This window comes from Lotus japonicus, chromosome 1, assembly GCF_012489685.1.
Source record: "Lotus japonicus ecotype B-129 chromosome 1, LjGifu_v1.2".
Taxonomy (NCBI): domain Eukaryota; kingdom Viridiplantae; phylum Streptophyta; class Magnoliopsida; order Fabales; family Fabaceae; genus Lotus; species Lotus japonicus.
The window spans coordinates 118,450,240-118,471,879 of record NC_080041.1 but is presented as its reverse complement, the minus strand read 5'-3'; the positions used below and the strand labels follow the sequence as shown (position 1 = coordinate 118,471,879).

At 38.3% G+C, this 21,640-nt stretch overlaps 4 protein-coding genes across 4 annotated transcripts; 3 read left to right on the top strand and 1 right to left on the bottom strand.

Moving 5' to 3' along the window:
- Positions 1–124: 124 nt before the first annotated feature.
- On the bottom strand, positions 125–5,584 carry LOC130729762 (cysteine-rich and transmembrane domain-containing protein WIH2). The gene is made up of 3 exons (XM_057581600.1): positions 5,427–5,584; positions 5,049–5,331; positions 125–445 (listed from the first exon to the last, which is right to left on the bottom strand). The coding sequence occupies exons 1-3, from the start codon at positions 5,479–5,481 to the stop codon at positions 397–399; spliced, it is 387 nt and encodes a 128-aa protein (XP_057437583.1). The 5' UTR covers positions 5,482–5,584; the 3' UTR covers positions 125–396.
- A 354-nt stretch (positions 5,585–5,938) lies between these two features.
- LOC130721903 (uncharacterized protein At4g02000-like) lies at positions 5,939–6,691 on the top strand. The gene has a single exon (XM_057572495.1). It carries the CDS (start codon positions 5,939–5,941, stop codon positions 6,689–6,691), a length of 753 nt encoding a protein of 250 aa, XP_057428478.1.
- A 509-nt stretch (positions 6,692–7,200) lies between these two features.
- LOC130721892 (uncharacterized) lies at positions 7,201–11,311 on the top strand. The gene is made up of 5 exons (XM_057572489.1): positions 7,201–8,055; positions 8,149–9,502; positions 9,680–10,099; positions 10,217–10,837; positions 10,881–11,311. Exons 1-5 carry the CDS (start codon positions 7,201–7,203, stop codon positions 11,309–11,311), a joined length of 3,681 nt encoding a protein of 1,226 aa, XP_057428472.1.
- Positions 11,312–12,980: 1,669 nt separating this feature from the next.
- On the top strand, positions 12,981–15,618 carry LOC130729761 (GEM-like protein 5). The gene is made up of 3 exons (XM_057581599.1): positions 12,981–13,604; positions 14,312–14,586; positions 15,270–15,618. The coding sequence occupies exons 1-3, from the start codon at positions 13,214–13,216 to the stop codon at positions 15,477–15,479; spliced, it is 876 nt and encodes a 291-aa protein (XP_057437582.1). The 5' UTR covers positions 12,981–13,213; the 3' UTR covers positions 15,480–15,618.
- The last annotated feature ends 6,022 nt before the right edge of the window (positions 15,619–21,640 follow it).

The following is a 21,640-nucleotide window of genomic DNA, read 5'->3' as shown; positions in this document are numbered from 1 at the left end:
GTTAAGAACCATGCTACTAAGAAATTGGAGAGGAGAGCATATAGAGGTTTGCAAACGATTTTGATCTCTAATCTTGCTTACTAAGTAAAAAGGAGTGAGGGTGATGTTTAAAGATCATAACAAGTTGATCAATAATATATAGGTTGTTATTCCACATCAAAATACTGTTTATAATTTCCAACACATTAAAGTTTCATAGAGTTATTCACAAAGACCACATCACATAAACTATGAACAACTCAGAAAGGGCAAGGGTAACAACCAAGAGTTACCAGAATGACTAATACTGACCAGATCCCAAACAATTCAAGCGAGACATATGAGCAATATTCCTCCAGAGAGCTATAACCAACCAAGTGCACCAAACTGAACATACAACTTTAGATGTGATTATCATCAAAAGCAACACTCCTCTAGCAAACAACAGCAACAAAGCGCTGTCAAGCTGCACATGTAAACAAACAAAAGAATCTTACTAATAAAGTAACACCAAAAAGGCTGTAAAAAAGGACAAGCAATATATAACTGAAACATGACAATGAGACTAAAAAAGTTCATATAACTAAAAAGTTGGTGTGTTAAGCTGATCTATAGCAATTCTTCTATAGACTAGAATTTTAATGATGTCACACAAGCAAACAGACTATTTCTACTTGTAGTGTGACATGAAATATTTCTCCCTACACTTTAGTAGTTTGCTAAATAAATTGACAACCCAAGTTGCCAAATCAAGGCTTGTCTATGGAATAATAAATTTGAACAAATGATTCATGAATGCATTTTTCAACCCATTTTCAAACCTTTTATTCTGACCTAATGGGTCAAAAATAGAGATAGTCAAGGTCAACCAAATTTGTATATAATGTGGAATTAATGAAGAAAGACAACACTGGAAGCTGACTTCAATGAATGAAGAGAATTGACTCTTTTTTATTTACATGACCATTCGACCTTGCAAGCTGACATTGACAAATTATGTTTAGATTTGATTATTGAGAGAGAAAAAATTTCATTCTTGTTACGTATTGGTAGGTATAGACAATTGCAATGAGCTATGTTAGAATATGATCAAAATATTATAAGATATTCAGTTATTTGACAATATTGCCACTTTAGAGGTCTTAGCTAAGATCCTTCCCTTCATCAGTACCTAGGTGAATACAGAAAACCATGCTAATGGGGATATTGAAATCATGAAAACATAGAATGTCCAGAGTTGGACTAGGAGGATCTCTTAATATTTTTTTTTCCTTTCCATAAAGACTCGTGGTAAGGAGGAAGGGAGAACAAACCCACTTGGAGAGCGCAGTACAACATATAGTTTGTATGCAGCATTCAGGAAGGATGAAATGCTCCCAAGAAGGAACCTATTGATTCTCCCATATTGGTTAGACCGTAAGTGTGATGATTCATTTCACTGGAGAGCTGTGTTGCACGGGTACGGGTACGGTACCCGGTACGGGTACGGTATTGGGTACGCGGTACGCGATTTTTGAAAAAATAGGGGTACGGGTACGTTAGATATATATATATTTTTTTATACATAATATTTAAATATAAATAAATTATGCAAAAAAAACCACTGAAATATTATTTGCAGATTGAATCAGAAGATTTTCTGAATGAATTAGAGCAGGTCAAGAAGGAACGCGAAACTGAAGCTGAAGAATTGATTAACTTGAGGAGGATCAATGCTTTCTTAAGGCAAGAGTTATTGGGAAACCATGAGCAACAACAGGATCAGGATAGAGACCACGGAGGAGAGGGACGGCGGAGGCGCACGCTGGAGAGGAAGGTGGTGGCCGGCGGAGGCGCACGGTGGAGAGGGACGGCGGAGGCGCACGCTGGTTTCCTTGTGGTTCGTGAACTGAACCCTTGAGAAGCCAGACTGTTCCCTTTTCACGCGATTTGTTCTGTTTTTTTTTTTTTAATGGCCAAAACGACGTCGTTTTGGCCCGGAACCCCTTTTTTTTTTTTGAAAAGGGTACGTACCGGGTACGTACCGTACGCGTACCCGTCGCGTATTCGTACCGGGTACGTACCCGGTACGGGTACGCCGCCCAAATGAACGTACCCATGCATCAGAGCTGGAGAGCTGGTTCAAGTCTAGGATGACCTAGTTGTGCCAAGTAAAAGAATAGAAGACCAACTTGACGCCTTCATTGCATTTGATGTCTAATTGTTAAAGTGGTAATGATATTATCTTGCAAAAAGGACTGAAACATGCCATTGAAAGACTTGTTGAAATAATGATGGGCTATCAAGAATGTAGAGGAGGTAGGATGGACAGTTAGCCAAATATACAGAAACCACACTAATGGGGATAGTGAAATTATGACAACCTAGAGCTCCTTCAGAAAGTCAGGTTAGAGATCCACACTTTTGATGGTCCTTCAGATGTTTCCCTAGATTTTCTATGTCAAATTGAGCATTACTTTCTGCTTCACATAATAATGAGATTTCATTTAGTTTAGGAGTATCTAAACCCTAGTATGGAGAGTACTCTACATTGGAGGAGTATTAAAGCTTATTGTTCTACATCACTAATAATTGTTAGCTTCTACGAGGAATTTACAACTGTTTCTACTTATTTTTGTACTATACGAGCACCTATGATGTTATCTATCTATTTGCATTTTTGAGAATCCATATGTGGGAGCAAACATCCGGTACTACTGTAATACTGAACACTCAGTACATCCTCTCATAAATGTTATATTTTCTTCTATTTTAAATTTAATAAGGTTAAGAAAAATAGGGAAAACTAACCATCCATGAAATATGTGTCAATATTTGAATGGGGAGAGTACATACTACAGGAGTATTGCAGATTTTTCCTGTAGTGTGTACTCCCCAGATTAAAATATTGACATGTGTTTCATGAATCTTTAGTCTTACTTTCTTTTTTTTTTCTAAATTTTTTAAATTTAAAATAGAAGAAAACTTAATATTTGTGAAAAGGATGTACTGAAAATTTGTTCCTATATGTGGCTTTCCTTTGAGAAATGCTTTAAGCAAAGGTGATCTAATCAGGGATTCCCAACTCCCTACGGATGGCAGGGTAAGAAGAGAGGGATGCTTTGTTTAGTTCTGCAATGTTGCATACTATGAGTGGTAGGGAGATCATAGAGGCTCATAAGAAAGTCCTTGTTTTTCAATAAAGTCATTTGAATGTTGACTTTATTCCTTAATTCTAGACTAGACAACAAAACTTCATAATCTTATATAACATTAGATTAAAATAAAAAAAGGGACAAAATTTTCTGTAAGAATTTTGCTTACATTGTGTCAATTGACAACTCATACATGTAAATTGGATTCTATAAATTTATATTTAACATTTGAAAGTAATATCTATGATATAAACATTAATATTCAAAGCATGTCATTACTGCATTTGGCATGAAGGTTTGGGTCAAGTATGCAGTAAAACATTGTGCCCATCAAGTTCTGCTATAGACCAATGGGAATTAATATTTCGTTTGGGACTTCACATTAAGGTCTAATCATGCATCAATTGTCAAACTGTGTGTTCCTATTGATCTAGGATTGCAGATTGCAACAAAGTAATGCATCAAGAACATGCAAAAAGAGGTTGGCAAATTTTCATTTTAAAAAACCAAACTCAAATGTATCAGAGCAGGGGAAGAACAAAACTGACCCGAAACATGTCTCAAGCGTGTGTCACCCAAGTGCATGTTTAGAAATCATCAACTATATTACATGATATTTTAATGTTAACAAATAAAAAATGGCTTTGCTATGTTTGAATTGATGAAAAATGATGGAATGGGGTGAGATGGAATGCTATTATGTTTTAATATTTGTATAGTTTAAAATATGAAGGAATGGAAGATCCATCAAATACCCACTCTTTTTCTTCCCTTCAAATTTGTGGGAATGGACTGGGACCAGTCTCCTCCCACCCCCAATTCTACCAATAAAATATTCGAGTAAATGGTAATTTTTCCATTCCGTTCTATCTCATAGGCCATAGCTTTCTAGTCCACTCACCATTAAATATCTAAACATAGCCTAAGTATCCAGAGAAGAAATGAAGACATCTTTACATTTTATATTTCATAATGCACAATAGCTTTCATTATGAGTTGCAGATACAACACATTCACAATAAAGATCAACAAAAGGAGCAGGCAAGCATTATCAGCACTCTACCATCACAGAGATTTATGACTTATGAGGCCAAAATTCCTCACACCTAGCAACCTAAATGTCATTTATCAAAGGTCTCACTTCCCGTTTCTATACAAGGTCTCATATCCTGTTCTATGACACAATTCCATTAAAATGTTCCAATAGATCTAGAACTCCAGACCACATCCAAATTGAAATGCAAGGTATCATCACATCCATCGAATATACAAAATCTCTCGGCACGTAGCACTTTTTTTTTGAAAAACGAATTTGAAATGCATCAGAGTAATGGAAGTAGAAAAGGAATATCTCTGAAGGAAGTGACATCCTAGTATGTGTCCGGAAATCATCTACATATACTATTTAACATGGTATATTAATGTTTACAAATAAAAAAATGAAATTGCTATGTTTCAGCTGATGAAAAAAATGAAACGAAGTGGAATTGAATGTCATGATTTAGATTGTTTATAATTAAAATGAAAACTCTACCTGATCACCTCCCCCTCCCCCTCGGTATTTGGGCTATGGGATGGTTTGGGCTGATAAAAAAATGAAATGAAGTAGAATTGAATGTCATGATTTAGATTGTTTAAAATGAAACCTCTACCCAATCATGATAGTCTAGCTTGTGTGTCTTGATAAGGTATAGATTTATGAAGCCAAAATTCCTTCACTTAGCTACCGAAACGCCACTTATGAATGGTCCCTATCCTGTTTACAAGACATATTTCTATGTCTTCAGAATATTTGTAGGTTCATGATTCATCACACAATACACAAGACAAAAGCCATAAGGATACACACTATCTCACACATGAAACAAAAGCCATAGACAAATAAAATAACCCTCAAAATCGAATCATCAATACAAAACAAGGAAAAATACATACCAGCCTTGGAAGAATGAAGCACAACCAGGGCTATCATGATGATGATGTTGGTCATGGTGGCAGTGGTAACCGGGAGGCGGAGGAGGAGGAGGTTGCTGAGGGTACCCCTGATTGAAATATCCCTGGTAGCCTTCATACTGAGGACGCGCGGCGTAACCAGCATACACAGGTGGCGGTGGCGGAGGATACCCTTCGTAGCCAGGTGGCGGCGGCGCTGATGGGTAACCCGGTGGCGGTTGAGTCACCGGGTAGCCCTGTGGTGGGGGATAAGGCGATCCGTACCCTGTATGGATTGAAATTGAAATTGAAAAAGTTAGAAAATTGAATTGGGAATTGGGGGAGGAAAAAGAGAAGGAATTTGGGGGTGAATTGTGAAACCTGGAGGTGGATAATCAGGGTAGGGTTCTTGGGGTGCTCTCTGGTAATTGCTCATTGTTTGTGGGATTTGGGATGCAGCTCTTGGGTTGTGTTATGTGTGATGAGACAAATTGAGATGAATGAATATCAAATACAAATGATGAGTTGGAGGGGAGGGTTTGTTAGAGAAAGTGGTCCAATCATCACTTGCCACCTCTCAATATTTGCATTTTGCTTGGGTACCATTTATAAAAAAGTTATAATTCATATTTTATTTTTCACTTCATTTTTACATCATTATCTATTTATCTTTCTCTTCCCTTTCATTGATGGCTCCCCTAGGGTTTCGTGAGACCGCCGCCACCTAGACTTTGTACCACCGTTGACCTACCTAGTTTACATATACGTGCGTGCATTGTTACGGCAGTCTTTTGCTTGCCCTTACTCAAGTTTTCTGCAACTAGATACTGCTTCTGCAACTAGACACTGCTTCCTGTAATACCAAGAGTTGCTAAGTTTGGGAGAAGGCCGCTATGGCGTTTATCAATGATGCACCGATGATCGATTTTGAGGGGGACGAGAATGTGGTCCTCGACCTGGGGGATGTGCAGGCTGACCCTAACCTGGAGGCCAACGTCTGGCTTGTGGGTAGAGTTCTCAGCCCAAAACGCGTGATAGGAGGGATTTTCAGGAGTGTTATGCTACGACTATGGGAGACTCGCAACTGCAAGGAGATTCGGCACGTGGGACCGAACCTGTTCTCCTTCGAGTTTGGCTCCCCCAAGGACAGGGACCTGTTTCTTCGTTCTGGACCATGGTTATTTGACAGGCACTTGGTGGTGTTGGATGTTTTTGATATTAGCAAGGACCCTCTGCAGATCCCATTAACCAGAATCCCATTCTGGATCCAGGTACATGGGCTTCCTTATACCCTCCGCACTGAAAATATTGCCAAGCTTCTGGGAGGATCTTTCGATGGCTACCTAGGGTGGGATAAGTACGAGGCTCACAGGTACGGCTACTACTTGAGGATAAGGGCTTGGGTGAATGTCAATGCGCCACTACGCCGAGGGCAAATGGTGGCCACAAGGGGAGGTGCTCCGCTGCGAGTCACTTTCAAATATGAAAAATTGGTGAATTTCTGTTTCCGCTGTGGAAGATTGGACCATGTGCTCAGCATCTGTAAGGGGGAGGCCTATGGTGGGAACCTCCGCTATGGGGCCTGGCTAAGGGCTGAGGAGGAAACCCCAGTGGGCGGTACCCGTAATAGAGGGCATGGAGAATGAGATCAGGAGGACGTGGAGGATGACCAATATGGGGAAGAGAATGATGTGGAGGATGATAACCTGGTGCAAGAGAACAATATTAAAGAAGATGAGACAATTGAAAAAGTGGCAACAGAGACGGAGGTGCTAATGGACCAAGGAAATATTGAGCAAGAGATTGATAAAGATGATGCCAGTAACCGAAAGGTTGAGGACCCAAAATCAATTTTGACAAATAAGGGACTTGGTCCTTTGAACAACAAGCAAACGGGGGGCTCTTCTAGTGCCAATCCTTTCCAATTTAATTCACGTGGAAGGCACCAGGTTGCTCCACGTAACAAGGCAAGGGGGAATAGGTACAATGGGAAAAGCAATCTTGGAATACAGATACGGGAAGGAGGTGATGGCTCCAATAATAGGAAGCGCACAAATGGGCTGGGTAGCACGGGGATTTCTCCCCCGCTGAAGAAGAAAAATTCTGACTCCGGATTGGGATCGGCGGCGGCTGCGGTGCAGTCCCGCCCACCTCAATGAGGATCTTGTCATGGAACTGCCGTGGGCTTGGGAACCTACTGGCAGTACGGGCCTTTGGTAGGCTCATCCATTCTGAAGCGCCCGATATTGTGTTTGCAATGGAAACAAAGTTGTATGAGTCCGAAGCTCTGCGTCATAGAGGCCTGGGGGGTCTTCAGAACATCTTTCCGGTTCAATGCGCAGGCCAAGGACACACGCGTGCAGGAGGTTTGTTTTTACTTTGGAGTCAAAATGTTGATGTAGCTATTATTTCTTTTTCTTTGAATCATATTTTGTTTACTGTTACACATTTGGAAGAACAAAAAGTGATGCAGGTTATGGGAGTGTACGGATACCCAGACGACCGTCGAAAGATGGAAACTTGGTATTTGGTGAAGCGCTGTCTGAGCGATGTTTCAATCCCGAGTTTGTGTGTGGGGGATTTTAATGATTGCTTGTCCCCTCGTGATAAGCTGGGAGGGGACCCCCCTAACTTGAATCATATCCAGAGAGCTGCTAGGATTAGAGCGGAATGTTGTTTACAGGAGGTGAACTTTACAGGTTACAGATTTACTTGGTCAAACAACAGGGAATCCCCTGGCACTATTGAAGAACGCTTGGATTATGCCCTTGTGAATGATGCTTGGGATGAGACTTGGCCTATTACTGTAGTCCATCATCTATCCAAGCATAAATCTGATCATAATCCTATTTTGCTAACATGTGGTGCTCGCAGGAAAAGGAAAGAGCTTGGCAGGGCACGACTTTTTCGCTTTGAAGAGATTTGGCTCCAAGAAGATGAAGAATGTGCTGAAATTGTCACAGAAACATGGTGCAGATTACAGAATGACTTGCCCACAAAAATTGCCGAAGTAGGAAGCGCCCTGAAGGGTTGGGGGTGAGAGAAATTTGGGGACATACCGAGGAAAATTTCCAATCTCAAAGCTCTTTTGCAAGAACTTCAGAGAGAAGAGCAGACAGCAGAAATTTTGCAAAAAACAAGGGAGACCGAGCACCAATTAGATGGCCTTCTTGAACAAGAGGAAAAATGGTGGAAGCAGAGATCTAGAGCCACTTGGCTGCGGGATGGAGACAAGAACACACGCTTCTTCCATCAGAAAGCCACACAGCGGCGAAAGAGGAACATGATTGAGAAAATTGAGGATGATAGAGGGAAGGAATATATAGAGGACAGAGATATTGCCCGAGTTCTAATAGATTATTTTGTCCAGCTTTTTGCAACCTCACATCCTGTGGGTATTGAGGATGTCACTTCACTAGTGGCTAACCGATTGACAGGGGCTCACTTGCAAATTTTAGAGGATCCTTTTACAAAGGAAGAAGTGACAAAGGCTCTCTTTCAGATGCATCCTACCAAAGCGCCTGGAATTGATGGTTTTCCAGCTCTCTTTTATCAGCGCTTTTGGAGTGTAATCGGGGATGATGTAGCTGAATTTTGCTTACAGATTTTGCATGGACATGTATCGCCAGGTATTATTAACCATACTGTTCTTGTTCTTATTCCTAAGGTTAAGAAATCTGTGCATGCTAATCAATTTAGGCCAATTAGTTTGTGTAATGTGATTTTCAAAATTGTGACCAAAACAATAGCGAACATAATGAAAATTATTTTGCCTGACCTAATTTGTGAATCTCAGAGTGCTTTTGTTCCTGGTCGGTTAATTACTGATAACGCTTTGATTGCATACGAATGTTTTCACTACATGAAGAAGAGGATTAATGGCCGGAATGGCACTATGGCTCTAAAATTGGACATGTCCAAAGCGTACGACCGAATAGAATGGTCTTTTTTGAGTTCTGTGTTGAGTTCGATGGGTTTTCCTCAAAATTGGGTTGATCTTATAATGCATTGTGTGTCTACTGTTTCTTTTTCAATCATGTTGAATGGTAACCCACAGCCAAGGTTTGTGCCAAATAGAGGCTTGCGACAGGGAGACCCCCTATCACCTTATTTGTTTATCTTATGTGGGGAGGTCTTCTCTGCGCTTATTAATAGAGCTGTTGTTTCCCAGAATTTAACTGGTATTAAGGTGGCGAGGTCTGCGCCTGTTATTTCACATTTGCTTTTTGCAGACGACAGTGTCCTCTTTGGTAGAGCTGATATGCGAGAGGCAGAATGCCTGAAAGAAATTCTCACTACTTATGAGCGAGTCTCCGGACAAGTTGTCAATCTTGACAAATCGATGCTCTCTGTTAGCCGAAACGTGCAGCAAACAAGATTTGATGAGCTTAAACAGCTATTGGGAGTAAAGGTCGTTGAGAGTTTTGATAGATATTTGGGGTTACCGACTCTAATTGGTAAGTCGAAAACACAAATATTTAATTTTGTTAAGGAACGAGTCTGGAAAAAACTCAAGGGGTGGAAAGAACAATTTTTATCACGGGCAGGGAGGGAAGTTATAATTAAATCAGTAGCTCAAGCTATTCCCTCTTATATCATGTCTTGTTTTGTCTTACCTAACAGACTTTGTGCAGATATAAACAACATGATCTCTAATTTTTTCTGGGGTGGTGATGCATCCCGCAAGGGGTTGCATTGGACTAAGTGGGCCAATCTTTGTCGCAGTAAGAGAGATGGTGGTCTTGGCTTCAGATACTTTAAGGCTTTCAATCTAGCTTTGGTAGCCAAGAATTGGTGGAGAATCTACTCTAAGCCAAACGCTCTAGTGGCCCGGCTCTTTAAGGCGGTCTATTTTCATAGAGGGGACTTGTGGAGTGCAAAGAAGGGGTATAGACCAAGTTACACATGGTCTAGTATACAAAAAACAAGATGGGTTTTTGAGAAAGGAGGGCTGTGGCGTATAGGAAATGGCACTCTAGTCCATATTTGGGAAGACAATTGGATACCAAGTGGAGCACCTTTGATATACCGCCAGGATTTAGCGTCAGCACAAGGTATACATATGGTGAGTGATCTTATTGAGCAACAAACCAGGAGATGGAATTCATAAGTGGTGGAGACTATTTTTTGTCCACGTACTGTGCAACGTATTTATGCTGTTCCTTTAACAGGCCAAGGTGGTGATTTTTTGAGCTGGCCAAGCACTATGAATGGCCATTATTCCACTAAAACAGGTTATAATCTAATACAGCAGCTGCTGGAAAGTGACACAGCTAGTTCATCTTTCTCGAGCTCCCTCCCTCCAAGCTTATGGCGGAAATTTTGGAGCTCGCCGGCGCTGCCACGCTGCAAGGAACTATGTTGGCGAATGATCAAAGGGTACCTTCCTGTAGCTGCGGAGCTTCGAAGAAGACACCTTGATGTGGATGCAACCTGCGGCTTTTGTGCGTCTGTCTCGGAGGATGCTCGCCATGTATTCCTCGCGTGCCCAGCTGCCACCAGCTTCTGGTTTGCTTCACCGTTGTCTTTGAGAGTGGAGCGGTTTGCTTCTGTTGCAGATTTTTGGAGAGAAATTCTGGAGGAAGGGGATGATGAGGTGCTGCTGCTATCTCAAACACTAGCGTACGCATTCTGGGAGGCACGGAACAATAACAGGTTCAATGGAAGGAATTTATTTCCAACTGATACGGTGCAACGTGCTCTCTCTACTGCCGGGGTCCTCACAACGATCAAACCACATGAGCCCGCCACGAGTCCTGCCAGCTACATGGGCACGGCCTGCACGAGGAGAGGTAAAATTCAACTTTGATGCTTCATTTGTTCTTGGTGGTGTAGGGGGTTATGGCATGGTTGCCCGAGATTATGTTGGTGCAATAATGGCAGCAGCCACGGCGTATCCGGTGGCGTCCATCTCACTGTTGCTGGCGGAAGCGGGGTGCCTGCGCTGGGCTTTGAGGTTGGCCATTGATTTAGGTTTTCGGCGAGTGGTTTTTGAGACGGACTGTCTGCAGCTATTCAACTGGTGGAAGTCTAGACAGGAGGGGGTTTCTTTCCTAGCTACTGTTGTCAGCGAATGTCGCTCTTTAGTTACTGCTTTTGATGCTTTTTCTATTTCTTTTGTAAAACATTCAGGAAATACTGTGGCGGACCTTTTGGCAAGGAACGCTTCTACTTACACTAATGAAGTGTGGGTGGAAGAGGTTCCAGACATTGCAGTGAACCTTGTTGCCCAGGATGTTTTGGCTTCCATGCCTCCTGAGATTTGATTTAATGCATATCCATTTCAAAAAAAAAAATCTACATTCAAAATGAAGTGTGATCCATAAAAAAAAAAGTGTGAACAAAACTTTTTCGAATAATCCAATATTCTTTAATCATTTTTTAAAATATTAGGACAACATTTTAAATTATAAAAAATTCTTGAAATATATAACATTATTGGAAATAGGTTGACCTGAGCTAGACTTTTTATAAATAAATTTGATCTGCATAAAAATTTAGGCTTAACTCTAGCTTGCGACATGAGATAGGCTTTTTCCATATTTGATTTGGCTAGTTTAAAATTTTAGTCTAATTTAATAGCCTATTTAAAAACATATTCAGAAGGGTGACTGAACTTTTCATCGGGCAACGACCAATTCAATACTCATTGTTTATTAAAAAATTATGACAAAGATAAGTGGTGTGGTGGCCTCTAGGGTGCAAGTGCACTCTAGGTCTTGCATCGTGCAAGAGTGAAAATTACCTGATATAATAGGTTTTAATACTTATTGAAAAAAAAATCAAAATAAAATGAGAAAATCAAAATTATAAAAATACCCTTTCACGGTTTCACCTTATGTGTTCTCTTTCTTCCTATCCTTTCTCCCTTTTGCGGTGGTCATCGGAGCACCCTAACACTGAACTACCGCACGTCGTCCTCCTCAACGGAGAGCACTGCGACATCCTCTTCTCCACCGTCGCCGACGCTGAGCAACTAGTTTATATGCTTCTTGCCTAGATCTGGGTAATGGGTTGGGTGGGTTTTGATGGGATGGAGGTGCTTTGATCTTCAGGGTTGGGTTTTTTTAGTTGAGAGGGAAAGATCCAAACCCTAAATAGAACCACCACCCGATTCTAACTACGATGTGGTTACCTCCATGACGGCGCGACGCGGTGGTGCTGTCGCTAACAATCGGGTTTTGCGTTGTCCTTTTCTGGGTTTCATTATCTGCTTAATCTCTATCTTTTTTGGGTAAAAACATTATTTCTATTATAGTTCTCTGAAGATTCTACGTCTCCATTCATATTATTGATTTCTCAATCTAAGAAATCATACACAGGTCCTGGATCTGAATTTAAATTGGTTCAACTATTTTTATTTTAGCATATTTCAATTGATGGTGCTGTAGAAATCAAATGAACTGGGCGTAAGGAAAGAAAATGGCAGAAATTGAAGAGGTGATAAAGTGGAGGCGAAGAGAAGAAGACAACGAGATGGATGCAGGGCTTTTGTGTCCTTTACTTAATAAATTTTAAATATAATTAAAATCTATTTTACCAGATTACCCGGTTTCCCATTAGCCCAATGACAGGTATTCATAATTTATAATAGGCTAAAAAGCACTTTTGGCCCCTGATGTTTCAAGTTTGTGCAAATTCTGCCCCTACTCTATTTTTGTCGATGTTTCTACCCCTCATGTTTTCAAACAGTGCATCGTCTACCCCTCATGTTTTCAAACAGTGCATTGTCTACCCATGACGGAGGGGTAGACGGTGCACTGTTTGAAAACATGAGGGGTAGAAACATCGACAAAAATAGATAGGGGCAGAATTTGCACAAACTTAAAACATCAGGGGCCAAAAATGCTTTTTAGCCTTTATAATATTACTACATTAGTACATAGGAGTAATATAATATGTTGGACTCAAAATCTTAGGTCCGGAAAAGGTTGTGTGAGTTAAGCAACCTTTTTCCAATACGCGGTTAAGCAAACCGAGATGTCGACGTGATTAATAATATTTACTTGAACTTGAACGCTGTTCCAATACCGTGTAGCCACAAGCTCTTCCTTCATTGAGTTCAACTATTTCTTTCTTCCAACCTTTGCAGACATAGCAATCTAAACCAAACCAAAACCTCTCTTCTCATCAGTTTCTATCACTTCCAAATTGCATTTGCAAACAAGATGGAAAACAACAGTAACAACAAGACTCAAAACCCCTCTGCAGAACCTTCTTCCACCTTTTCAAACCCATCACCATCACCATCACCATCACCATCATCATCTGCACCACATCCACCACCCAATAATCCTGCAACTACTGAGAATTGGGGAACTCACATAATGGGCACCCCTGCTGTACCAAGCAGTCATCCAGATAACAAAAAAGCAGCTTTGCAAACTGGCTCTGCTGAACAACCTCAGGTTCAATATTACCAACAACAACAACAACATCCCTATGTGCAACACAGCCCTGCTGAGAAGCCAAGCAATAGTCCCCTGGAGTCAATCCTCCACATGTTTGATTCATGGAGTAAAAAAGCTGAATCCACCGCCAACAACGTTTGGCATAATCGTGAGTTCTTTTTTAACACCATGGTTGCTCTGTCTCAGTTCTAGTATACAAGATTATGAATAAGTGCTACTTTTGCTATCTTGGATCAGCTTTTTTCATATCTAGAAGCTAGGTTTGTTGTTCTTCTTCCCAAAATTGATTTTGACTTTAGAATGAATTATCAAAGATTTCCAGACATGCACTTAATTGTGTTATAGCATGTTTGGAAATCATTATACAATTGATTCTATAGCTAAAATCAATTATCGGGACAAGCTTCCATCAGTAGCTTTTGTGTGATTAAATTAAGGGTACGTTTGGGTAAACAACTTATTCACAAGTTAATTTGAAAAACTTATTGACATAAATCCAAAATAGGTTATAGGTATGCATAACTTAAGTGCTTATTCATAAGCTATTGTGAGCAGCTTATGAAAATAAGTTCAAAACTGCTTATTGAAAGCTCATAAATTCTGAGAAGAAATAAGCTCAAATAAGCCCTTCCATACAGGTTTTAATTCTGAGAAGAAATAAGCTGATCAAGACAAAGATGCTATATTGTTGATACAATTTTAGGACACTTTTAAAATTTTGATATTGGAACCTTGGTTATGTTTGATCATGATTGTAACTTGAAACTATATATCTAAGGGAGGCTAGGCTTTAAAAGAGTATCTAAATATTCCATTTTTGTGTGATGATGTTATTGGTACTGTTATTTTTTGCAGTTAGAACAGGCCCTTCAATGTCTTCAGCTGCACTGGGGAAGATGAATCTGACAGTGAAAGCGATATCAGAGGGAGGGTATGAGTCCCTTTACAAACAAACCTTCACTACCTATCCAAATGAGAAGCTGAAGAAGAGCTTTGCTTGTTACCTTTCAACATCAACAGGGCCTGTTGCTGGAACCCTTTACCTCTCTAACATTCATGCAGCGTTTTGCAGTGATCGCCCCTTGTGCTTCACTGCACCCTCTGGCCAGGAGACTTGGAGCTACTACAAGGTATTGTCATAGATAAAATCTTCATTAATGCTAGTTTGCTTTTTGTACGTAGCTAGAAGGGTAGACAGAGTAGAATTGCGCAAAGGAGTATGTAGTAATACGTGTTTGGATTAACATTGTCATAATTGACTTTGGTAAAATTAATTATGTTAAAAATGAGTTGAAAGTGAAGTGGTTTGTGTTTTGATACCTTTATGAGAAAACTGATTTAGGTAGCTAATGATGTGAATCAGCTTTGAAATCCATAACTTGTTATGAGTGCGTTTGGGTTAGCAACTTAATTAAGCACGTATGGCAATAAGCGCTGATCGCATAAACCCTTATTTATAAGCTAATCTGAACAGATTATGAAAATAAGCTCAAAACAACTTATAAAAGTCCATAAGCTATTTACACAAGCTCTCCCAAAAACTTGCATAAGCGCTTCTGCAGTTCAATTAAGCTCTTCCAAACAGGGCCTATGTCTACTGCACAAGCTAGGTTTTGGAACTAGAATCAATTGTGAAAGGAAACATCCAAGCCTCTAAACATTGATTTTGATAATGAACAACAAATTCTCATGTCTATAAACAGGCATCCAAACACTGTATAAATGAATTACCTGACTAATGGCTGTTGTAGGTATATACATAAAATGAATGTCTCATTTGGTGTATGAAATGAATTTGTTTCGTGTAACACAGGTGATGGTGCCTTTGGGGAAGATTGGAGCAGTGAACCCTGTGAGCATGAGGGAGAACCCTTCAGAAAAGTATATCCAGATTGTGACAGTAGATGGGCATGATTTTTGGTTTATGGGTTTTGTTAATTATGACAAAGCAGTTAAGAACCTCTCAGATGGTATCTCACATTTTGTGGTTCCAGGAGTGGCCGCACCATCAACTAGTTCTTGATGGAAGATCTCCCCACATTTTCTATGTAGAGTTTGTGTATGTTTCCTGATTATTACAATGCTGGATATTTTTGTTTAAACGGTAGTAAGATTTTGTCTAGTGATTTTGTGCATTGAATCTATAGTTGATTATATATGAATGTCATCTAACATGTGCTAGATTTCATTGCTCTTATTGTATTTTTGCATATTTCTGCATCTAACATATGTTAGATTTCTTCCTCTTAATTAGTATAGTTACGGGATCTGGATGTAGAAATAGAAATAGTCTACTATTTTTCATAGCAGCTTCCTTCCCAGGTTTTAGCCATGTTTCTGAGCTCAGTCTAATCAGCAATTTGCTGACTGGTTGTCAATTCACTTGACTAAGCTCTTAGTCATACCTTCATAGTTCAAATGACCGTGCAAAGAGTTCATGTTAAGCATACTAGGTGAAGGCTTTCATACTCTATTATTGAGAATCTTCCTTAAATAGACATGATTTTGACCAAGTTCTTCCATTCGCCTTAGTTTTCATCTAGAATTTCCCTTAATGCATGTAACCTCGAATGTGATTGCTGATAAGGAAAATTGTTATAGAATAAAATGGCTTAGAAGTGGATCACTAGATTGTCTTGACGATTTGTATTGGATTAGACTCACTGGGGATTGATCTCATGCGTGAGAGTCCATATTCTTTACCATGCCCTTGACCACCTCAATGTAAGTTTAATACATAAACCCTTTAGAGGCTCAACACTTAAATGTGGGACGATTTGAAATACTCACTTTTTCAATCTACCAAATATTTCAAGGAAAAAGGAAATGATTTTTAGGAAAAAGAATCTTCTTGGAATCTTCATGGATGTAATTATTTTAAATTTGGTGCATTTTGAGCTATGATCCAGATTTAGATTGATAAGATTTAGCACACAAGTGATTTGGTGGACCTAAACTAAGATTTAGGAGTAGGTTAGAGGCTTTACCAACAAAATGACACCCCACAATTTCTCATTTGTGCACACTTTTGTGTGCCAAAAATTGTGTGTGCTTAATGTTTATGAATGCTCTAGATGTTTTACAGAAATCTCATACAACCGACCCCAATTGATATTCGTGTAGATGGATCCATCAAATATATATGTTACATTTCATATACTTCTCTTATATGAAACTCATTTCATATACTTCCCGTTCTCGTTGTCTTTTGCTAGAACATTTGACATTTTTGTTATTCTACTTTGCTTCATACAACTATGCAAAACAGAGGAAAAAGTTTAGAGGTCATGTTTGAATGTAGATGAAATTTGTTATTGGAGCTAGATAATTTTATTGCTCATTGTTTGTTCACTAAATATCTAGTCCAAATTTCAGTTATTATAGGCATATTCTCAACAATATTTTCATTTTCATATAACAACTAAAATGAATAGAAAAAAAGGAATTGAAAAATAGTCATATTGAAATACGATGATGGTAATTCTTAAAGAAGGAATCATTATACAAAGCATGTTTGAACATCCTTCTTTTTTTTAACATCCTTCAATTCGAAATCATGCAATTAGTGTGAAAATGCTAATTTTATGCAATCTTCACACGATTAACCATGGCTTTCCAAACATGCAGATAGTACATTGTACACCCCATAAATCACATCTAAAAAGGAAAAATTATTGAATAGTGGGGTAGCAAGAATGATTTGGAGACTTCATTAGTGTGGATCGCCTAGTAGTTTTGAAATACTCACTTTTTCAATCTACCAAATTTTTCAGGGAAAAAGAAAATGATTTTTAGGAACAAGAATCTCCATGGATGTAATTATTTTGAATTTTGTGCATTTTGAGCTATGATCCAGGTTTAAATTGATAAGATTTAACGCACAAGTGAGTTGGTGGACCTAAACCAAGACTCAGTAATATGTTAGAGGCTTTACCAACAAAATGACACCCCAAATTTCTCATTGTGCAGACGGTTGTGCGCCAAAGATTGTGTGCGCGCTTAATGTTTATGAATGCTCTAGATGTTTTACCGAAATCCCCTACAACCAACCCCAATTGATACTGGTGTAGGTGAATCCATCAAATATATGTGTTACATTTCATATACTTCTCTTCTATGAAAGCCATTTCATATACTTCCTGTTCCCATCGTCTTTTGCTAGAACAAACTTCTGACATTCTTGTTATTCTACTTTGCTTCATACAACTATGCAAAACAGAGGAAACAGGGTAAATTGGTGAAATGTGACGAAACCAATGATTCAGCCATAAAAATAAAAGTTTAGAGGTCATGTTTGAATGTAGATAAAATTTGTTATTGGAACTAGATAATTTTTTTGATCATTGTTTGTTCACTAAATATCATAGTCTAAATTTCAGTTATTATAAGCATATTCTCAACAATATTTTCATTTTCATATAACAACTAAAATGAATAGAAAAATGAATAGAAAAAAGGAATTGGAAAATTGTCATATTGAAATACGATGATGGTCTTAAAGAAGGAATCATTATACCAAGCATGTTTGAACATCCTTCTTTTTTTTTGGTTAAAAGAAACACCTTCAATTCGAAATCATGCAATTAGTGTGAAAAGGTTAATTTTATGCAATCTTCACACGATTAAGTGATTAACCATGACTTTCTAAACATGCAGATAGTACACTGTACACAACATAAATCACATCTAAAAAGGAAAATTATTGAATAGTGGGTGGTAGCAAGAGTGATTTGGAGACGGAGGAAATATAGAAAACACCATAATTAGGATTACCTCTTTAAGGGGAAACACCACTTCATTAGTGTGGATCGCCTAGTAGTTTTGAAATACTCACTTCTTTAATCTAACAAATATTTCAAGGAAAAGAAAATGATTTTTAGGAACAAGAATCTCCTTAGAATCTTCATGGATGTAATTATTTTGAATTTGGTGCATTTTGAGCTATGATCCAGGTTTAGATTGATAAGATTTAACACACAAGTGAGTTGGTGGACCTAAACCAAGACTCAGTATTATGTTAGAGGCTTTACCAACAAAATGACACCCCACAATTTCTCATTGTGCACACTGTTGTGCGCCAAACATTGTGTGTGCACTTAATGTTTATGAATGCCCTAGATGTTTTACCGAAATCTCAAACAACCGGCCCCAATTAATACTCGTGTAGGTGAATCCATCAAATATATGTGTAATTCATATACTTCTCGTATATGAAAGTCATTAGATGATTTTAAACTTGTCCTCTCAAAATCGCAGAATAGCACTCCTCACCGTAGGATGGGACAATTAAATAGTGCTAAAGCAGAATTTATCTTTTTCAACCTTCTTCTCCAAATATTTACAGTGGATACCATAATTCATGATACATCTCAAATATTTCATAATTCTTGAGTATACCTACTCAATCTATCCACAACATATACTATATCTAGAGAAGAAAAATTGATCAGGTGTTGCAAACTCCCAATAATGATTTGGCATACTCCGACTGAGAAACGTAGTCTCCTTTACTCCTCTAGGTGGGAGATAATACCTAGGTTGATTTTTATTTTTTTTAAATTTATTTTGTACATCACATATATCCTTCATAAGAGGCATCCAACTCCAACCTAATATTTAAAAACAAAATATTGAAATGAGTTTGGTTTAATCATTTTCAATAAAAATCATAAAGTATATTTTAGAATACATATTCATTTTTATTAATGAAAAAACAACTAAAATATTTGCAATAATGTTAAATTTATTGCAATATTTATTTATAAAAGTAAATATAAATATAAAAGTTGCTATATATTAACTATAAGTAACATGATAAAAGTAAACATAATATATGGTTAAATGTGTTTTTGGTCCCTCTAAATACCTTTACGATTGGTTTTAGTCTCTCACCTAAATTTTTTAGGTTCTCATACCTACATTTAGTAAAATTACAGGTTTTAGTCATGGATTAAATCCACACTTTGGTACAGTTATTTATGTGTTTGGCGAACGTTTGCTTGGCACATTTACATGTATTGATGAAGCTTATACGGAGGTCATTCATATTCATATTTTTTAAATAAAACTGTGTCACAGCTATTTTTTTTTATTCATTTCTAATTTTAATGAAAAAGGTTATTTTTCAACGAACTAAATTTAATTTATATGTAAGATTTTTAGTCTACGTCTTTTATCCTCAGTAGCACAACGGGGTTGAAAAGAGATCAATAATTTATAGAGAAAACATACACGCACATCGGCACGGATATTTAAAAGAGCCCACTGAACCTGATAAAGTATCAATATTCTGGACTGGAAGCAAATATCCTAATACCCATCACATGAATCCCTGTTGTATTTGTATTTCAGACTGCGGACGATGGAACCAAGGGACTGGTAGGGAGAGAGATGGGGTGGCTAGAGGAGTTGCGCCAAGAGCTATCCTTGGCCCAGCTAACAGAAGGGGTACCTGACAAGTGGGTGTGGTTGCCAAACACGAGGGTGTTTATTCAGTTAATTAAGCTTATTTATTTTTGCAGGGACCAATATTACCTGAGCCAGATACTGTGTTTTCAATTGTTTGGCGGGCACTTGCGCCATCTAATGTGAAGGCATTTGCTTGGAGGTGTTTGTTAAATAGATTGGCCACATCAGACAATTTGCTTAAGAGGGGGTGCTGACTTCTCGAGAAGATGCGGTCTGTAAATTTTGTTCCATTGAAGCAGAATCTTGTTCTCATCTTTTGTTTTCATGCCCGGTTTCCATGGATGTGTGGAGGAAGTGTATAAGTGGCTTGGAGTCTCTACTATGCTTCCAAAAGATGCTAAGAGTCACATTCTTCAATTTCAGCAAGGTTGGAGTAATGCTAATTACAGGGGAATGTTTTCAATATGGTTGGCAACAGTATGGACAATTTGGCTTCTGAGGAATGAGCTAATTTTTAGAGCTGGTGTCGTTTGTATTCTGACAGCATTAGAACTAATTAAATGGAGGTCTTGGCAATGGGTGAAGGCACTTATTAAGAGTTTTACTTATTCCATGGCTGAGTGGTATGCTGAACCTTTACTGTGCATTCAACATGTCTGAGGTCCAAGTTGATTTGTTTTGGCATCTGTGGAATTTTATCTGATATGTTGTGGTGCTGGATTAATTACTTGTAGCTGGTCCTGCATTGTGTTGCTGTTTCGTCTTCTTGGTTGGTTTGGGTACTGTTATACAATTTAATAGCTTAATGTGGTCAGGTTGGGTTTCAAAGGGATTTTGTTATCTTTTTAGCTATCTGTTTTGGATAGCTTCTTTGTTTTTAATTTGTTCTTGACTCTACTATGTATTAAGGGTTGAGTACCCCTTGTACTCCCATTAATGCAAAATTTGCTTATAAAAAAAAAAAACATGAATCCCTGTCAACTTAATATTTTTAATCAAATCTTTAAATACGTGAACACAAACCCTATGCAATTGTGACACATAAATTTCAGTCTGTACCACAAAAAAAAGGTTAGGTACCACCCCACCATGTAGCCACTCCTATCTACATGACATTGGCAATAAAGAGTCTATTTGAAGTTTATTAATATTCACAAAAGCTACTCACAAAAACTTCTTCCCATAATTGATTTTGACTCTAGAATCAATTGTAGAAGATTTCAAAACATGCACGACTAAATCAAGAATTTTCTGAATTAACCCTAAACAAGATAGTAGACAACTTCTTTGGACAGCAAGTTTTGGAAATGAAAAGTAAAGAAAAACTTCAACTAATTTTAAAATCTAAAAAAGAAAAACTGAGAACGAACTACAAAGCAAGCTAGAACTCATAGCAACAGCAAGAAGCAAAAGGAGACACAATGAGGACAAACTCCAGGGTTAACGAAAAAGGCAATGGAGGAAACAATGTTGGAAGGACTCTATATCACATACCAATACCTCACTTTGTTGTTATATTGTATTTGTTCGATCACAAATGTTACAAAATTAACTACCAGGAAAGGTAGTATACCCAAACTCTAAAGGAAGGTAATAGCCCGTAGACTGTCGAAAGGGAGAGAGGGATGGAGGGAGGATAATGAGGCCCCTGATTCTACCAAGGCCAGCTACAAGCCTACAAGCTTGTAGTTTTAATTGAATTGGTAACATTTCAACCATAGATATCGAACGTAAAGATCTTAAGAACATAAAATAAGGTATGCAATCCAAAATAGC

Coding starts and splice junctions, on each gene's coding strand:
- LOC130729762 (XM_057581600.1), bottom strand. CDS start 5,481: ATGAGCAATTACCAGAGAGCACCCCAAGAACCCTACCCTGATTATCCA. Junction 5,332..5,426: donor CCCTGATTATCCACCTCCAG/GTTTCACAATTC, acceptor CAATCCATACAG/GGTACGGATCGCCTTATCCC. Junction 446..5,048: donor GCTTCATTCTTCCAAGGCTG/GTATGTATTTTT, acceptor TTACATGTGCAG/CTTGACAGCGCTTTGTTGCT.
- LOC130721903 (XM_057572495.1), top strand. CDS start 5,939: ATGGCGTTTATCAATGATGCACCGATGATCGATTTTGAGGGGGACGAG.
- LOC130721892 (XM_057572489.1), top strand. CDS start 7,201: ATGAGGATCTTGTCATGGAACTGCCGTGGGCTTGGGAACCTACTGGCA. Junction 9,503..9,679: donor GGGGTTACCGACTCTAATTG/GTAAGTCGAAAA, acceptor GACTTTGTGCAG/ATATAAACAACATGATCTCT. Junction 10,100..10,216: donor GGATTTAGCGTCAGCACAAG/GTATACATATGG, acceptor TTCCTTTAACAG/GCCAAGGTGGTGATTTTTTG.
- LOC130729761 (XM_057581599.1), top strand. CDS start 13,214: ATGGAAAACAACAGTAACAACAAGACTCAAAACCCCTCTGCAGAACCT. Junction 13,605..14,311: donor CAACAACGTTTGGCATAATC/GTGAGTTCTTTT, acceptor TATTTTTTGCAG/TTAGAACAGGCCCTTCAATG. Junction 14,587..15,269: donor AGACTTGGAGCTACTACAAG/GTATTGTCATAG, acceptor CGTGTAACACAG/GTGATGGTGCCTTTGGGGAA.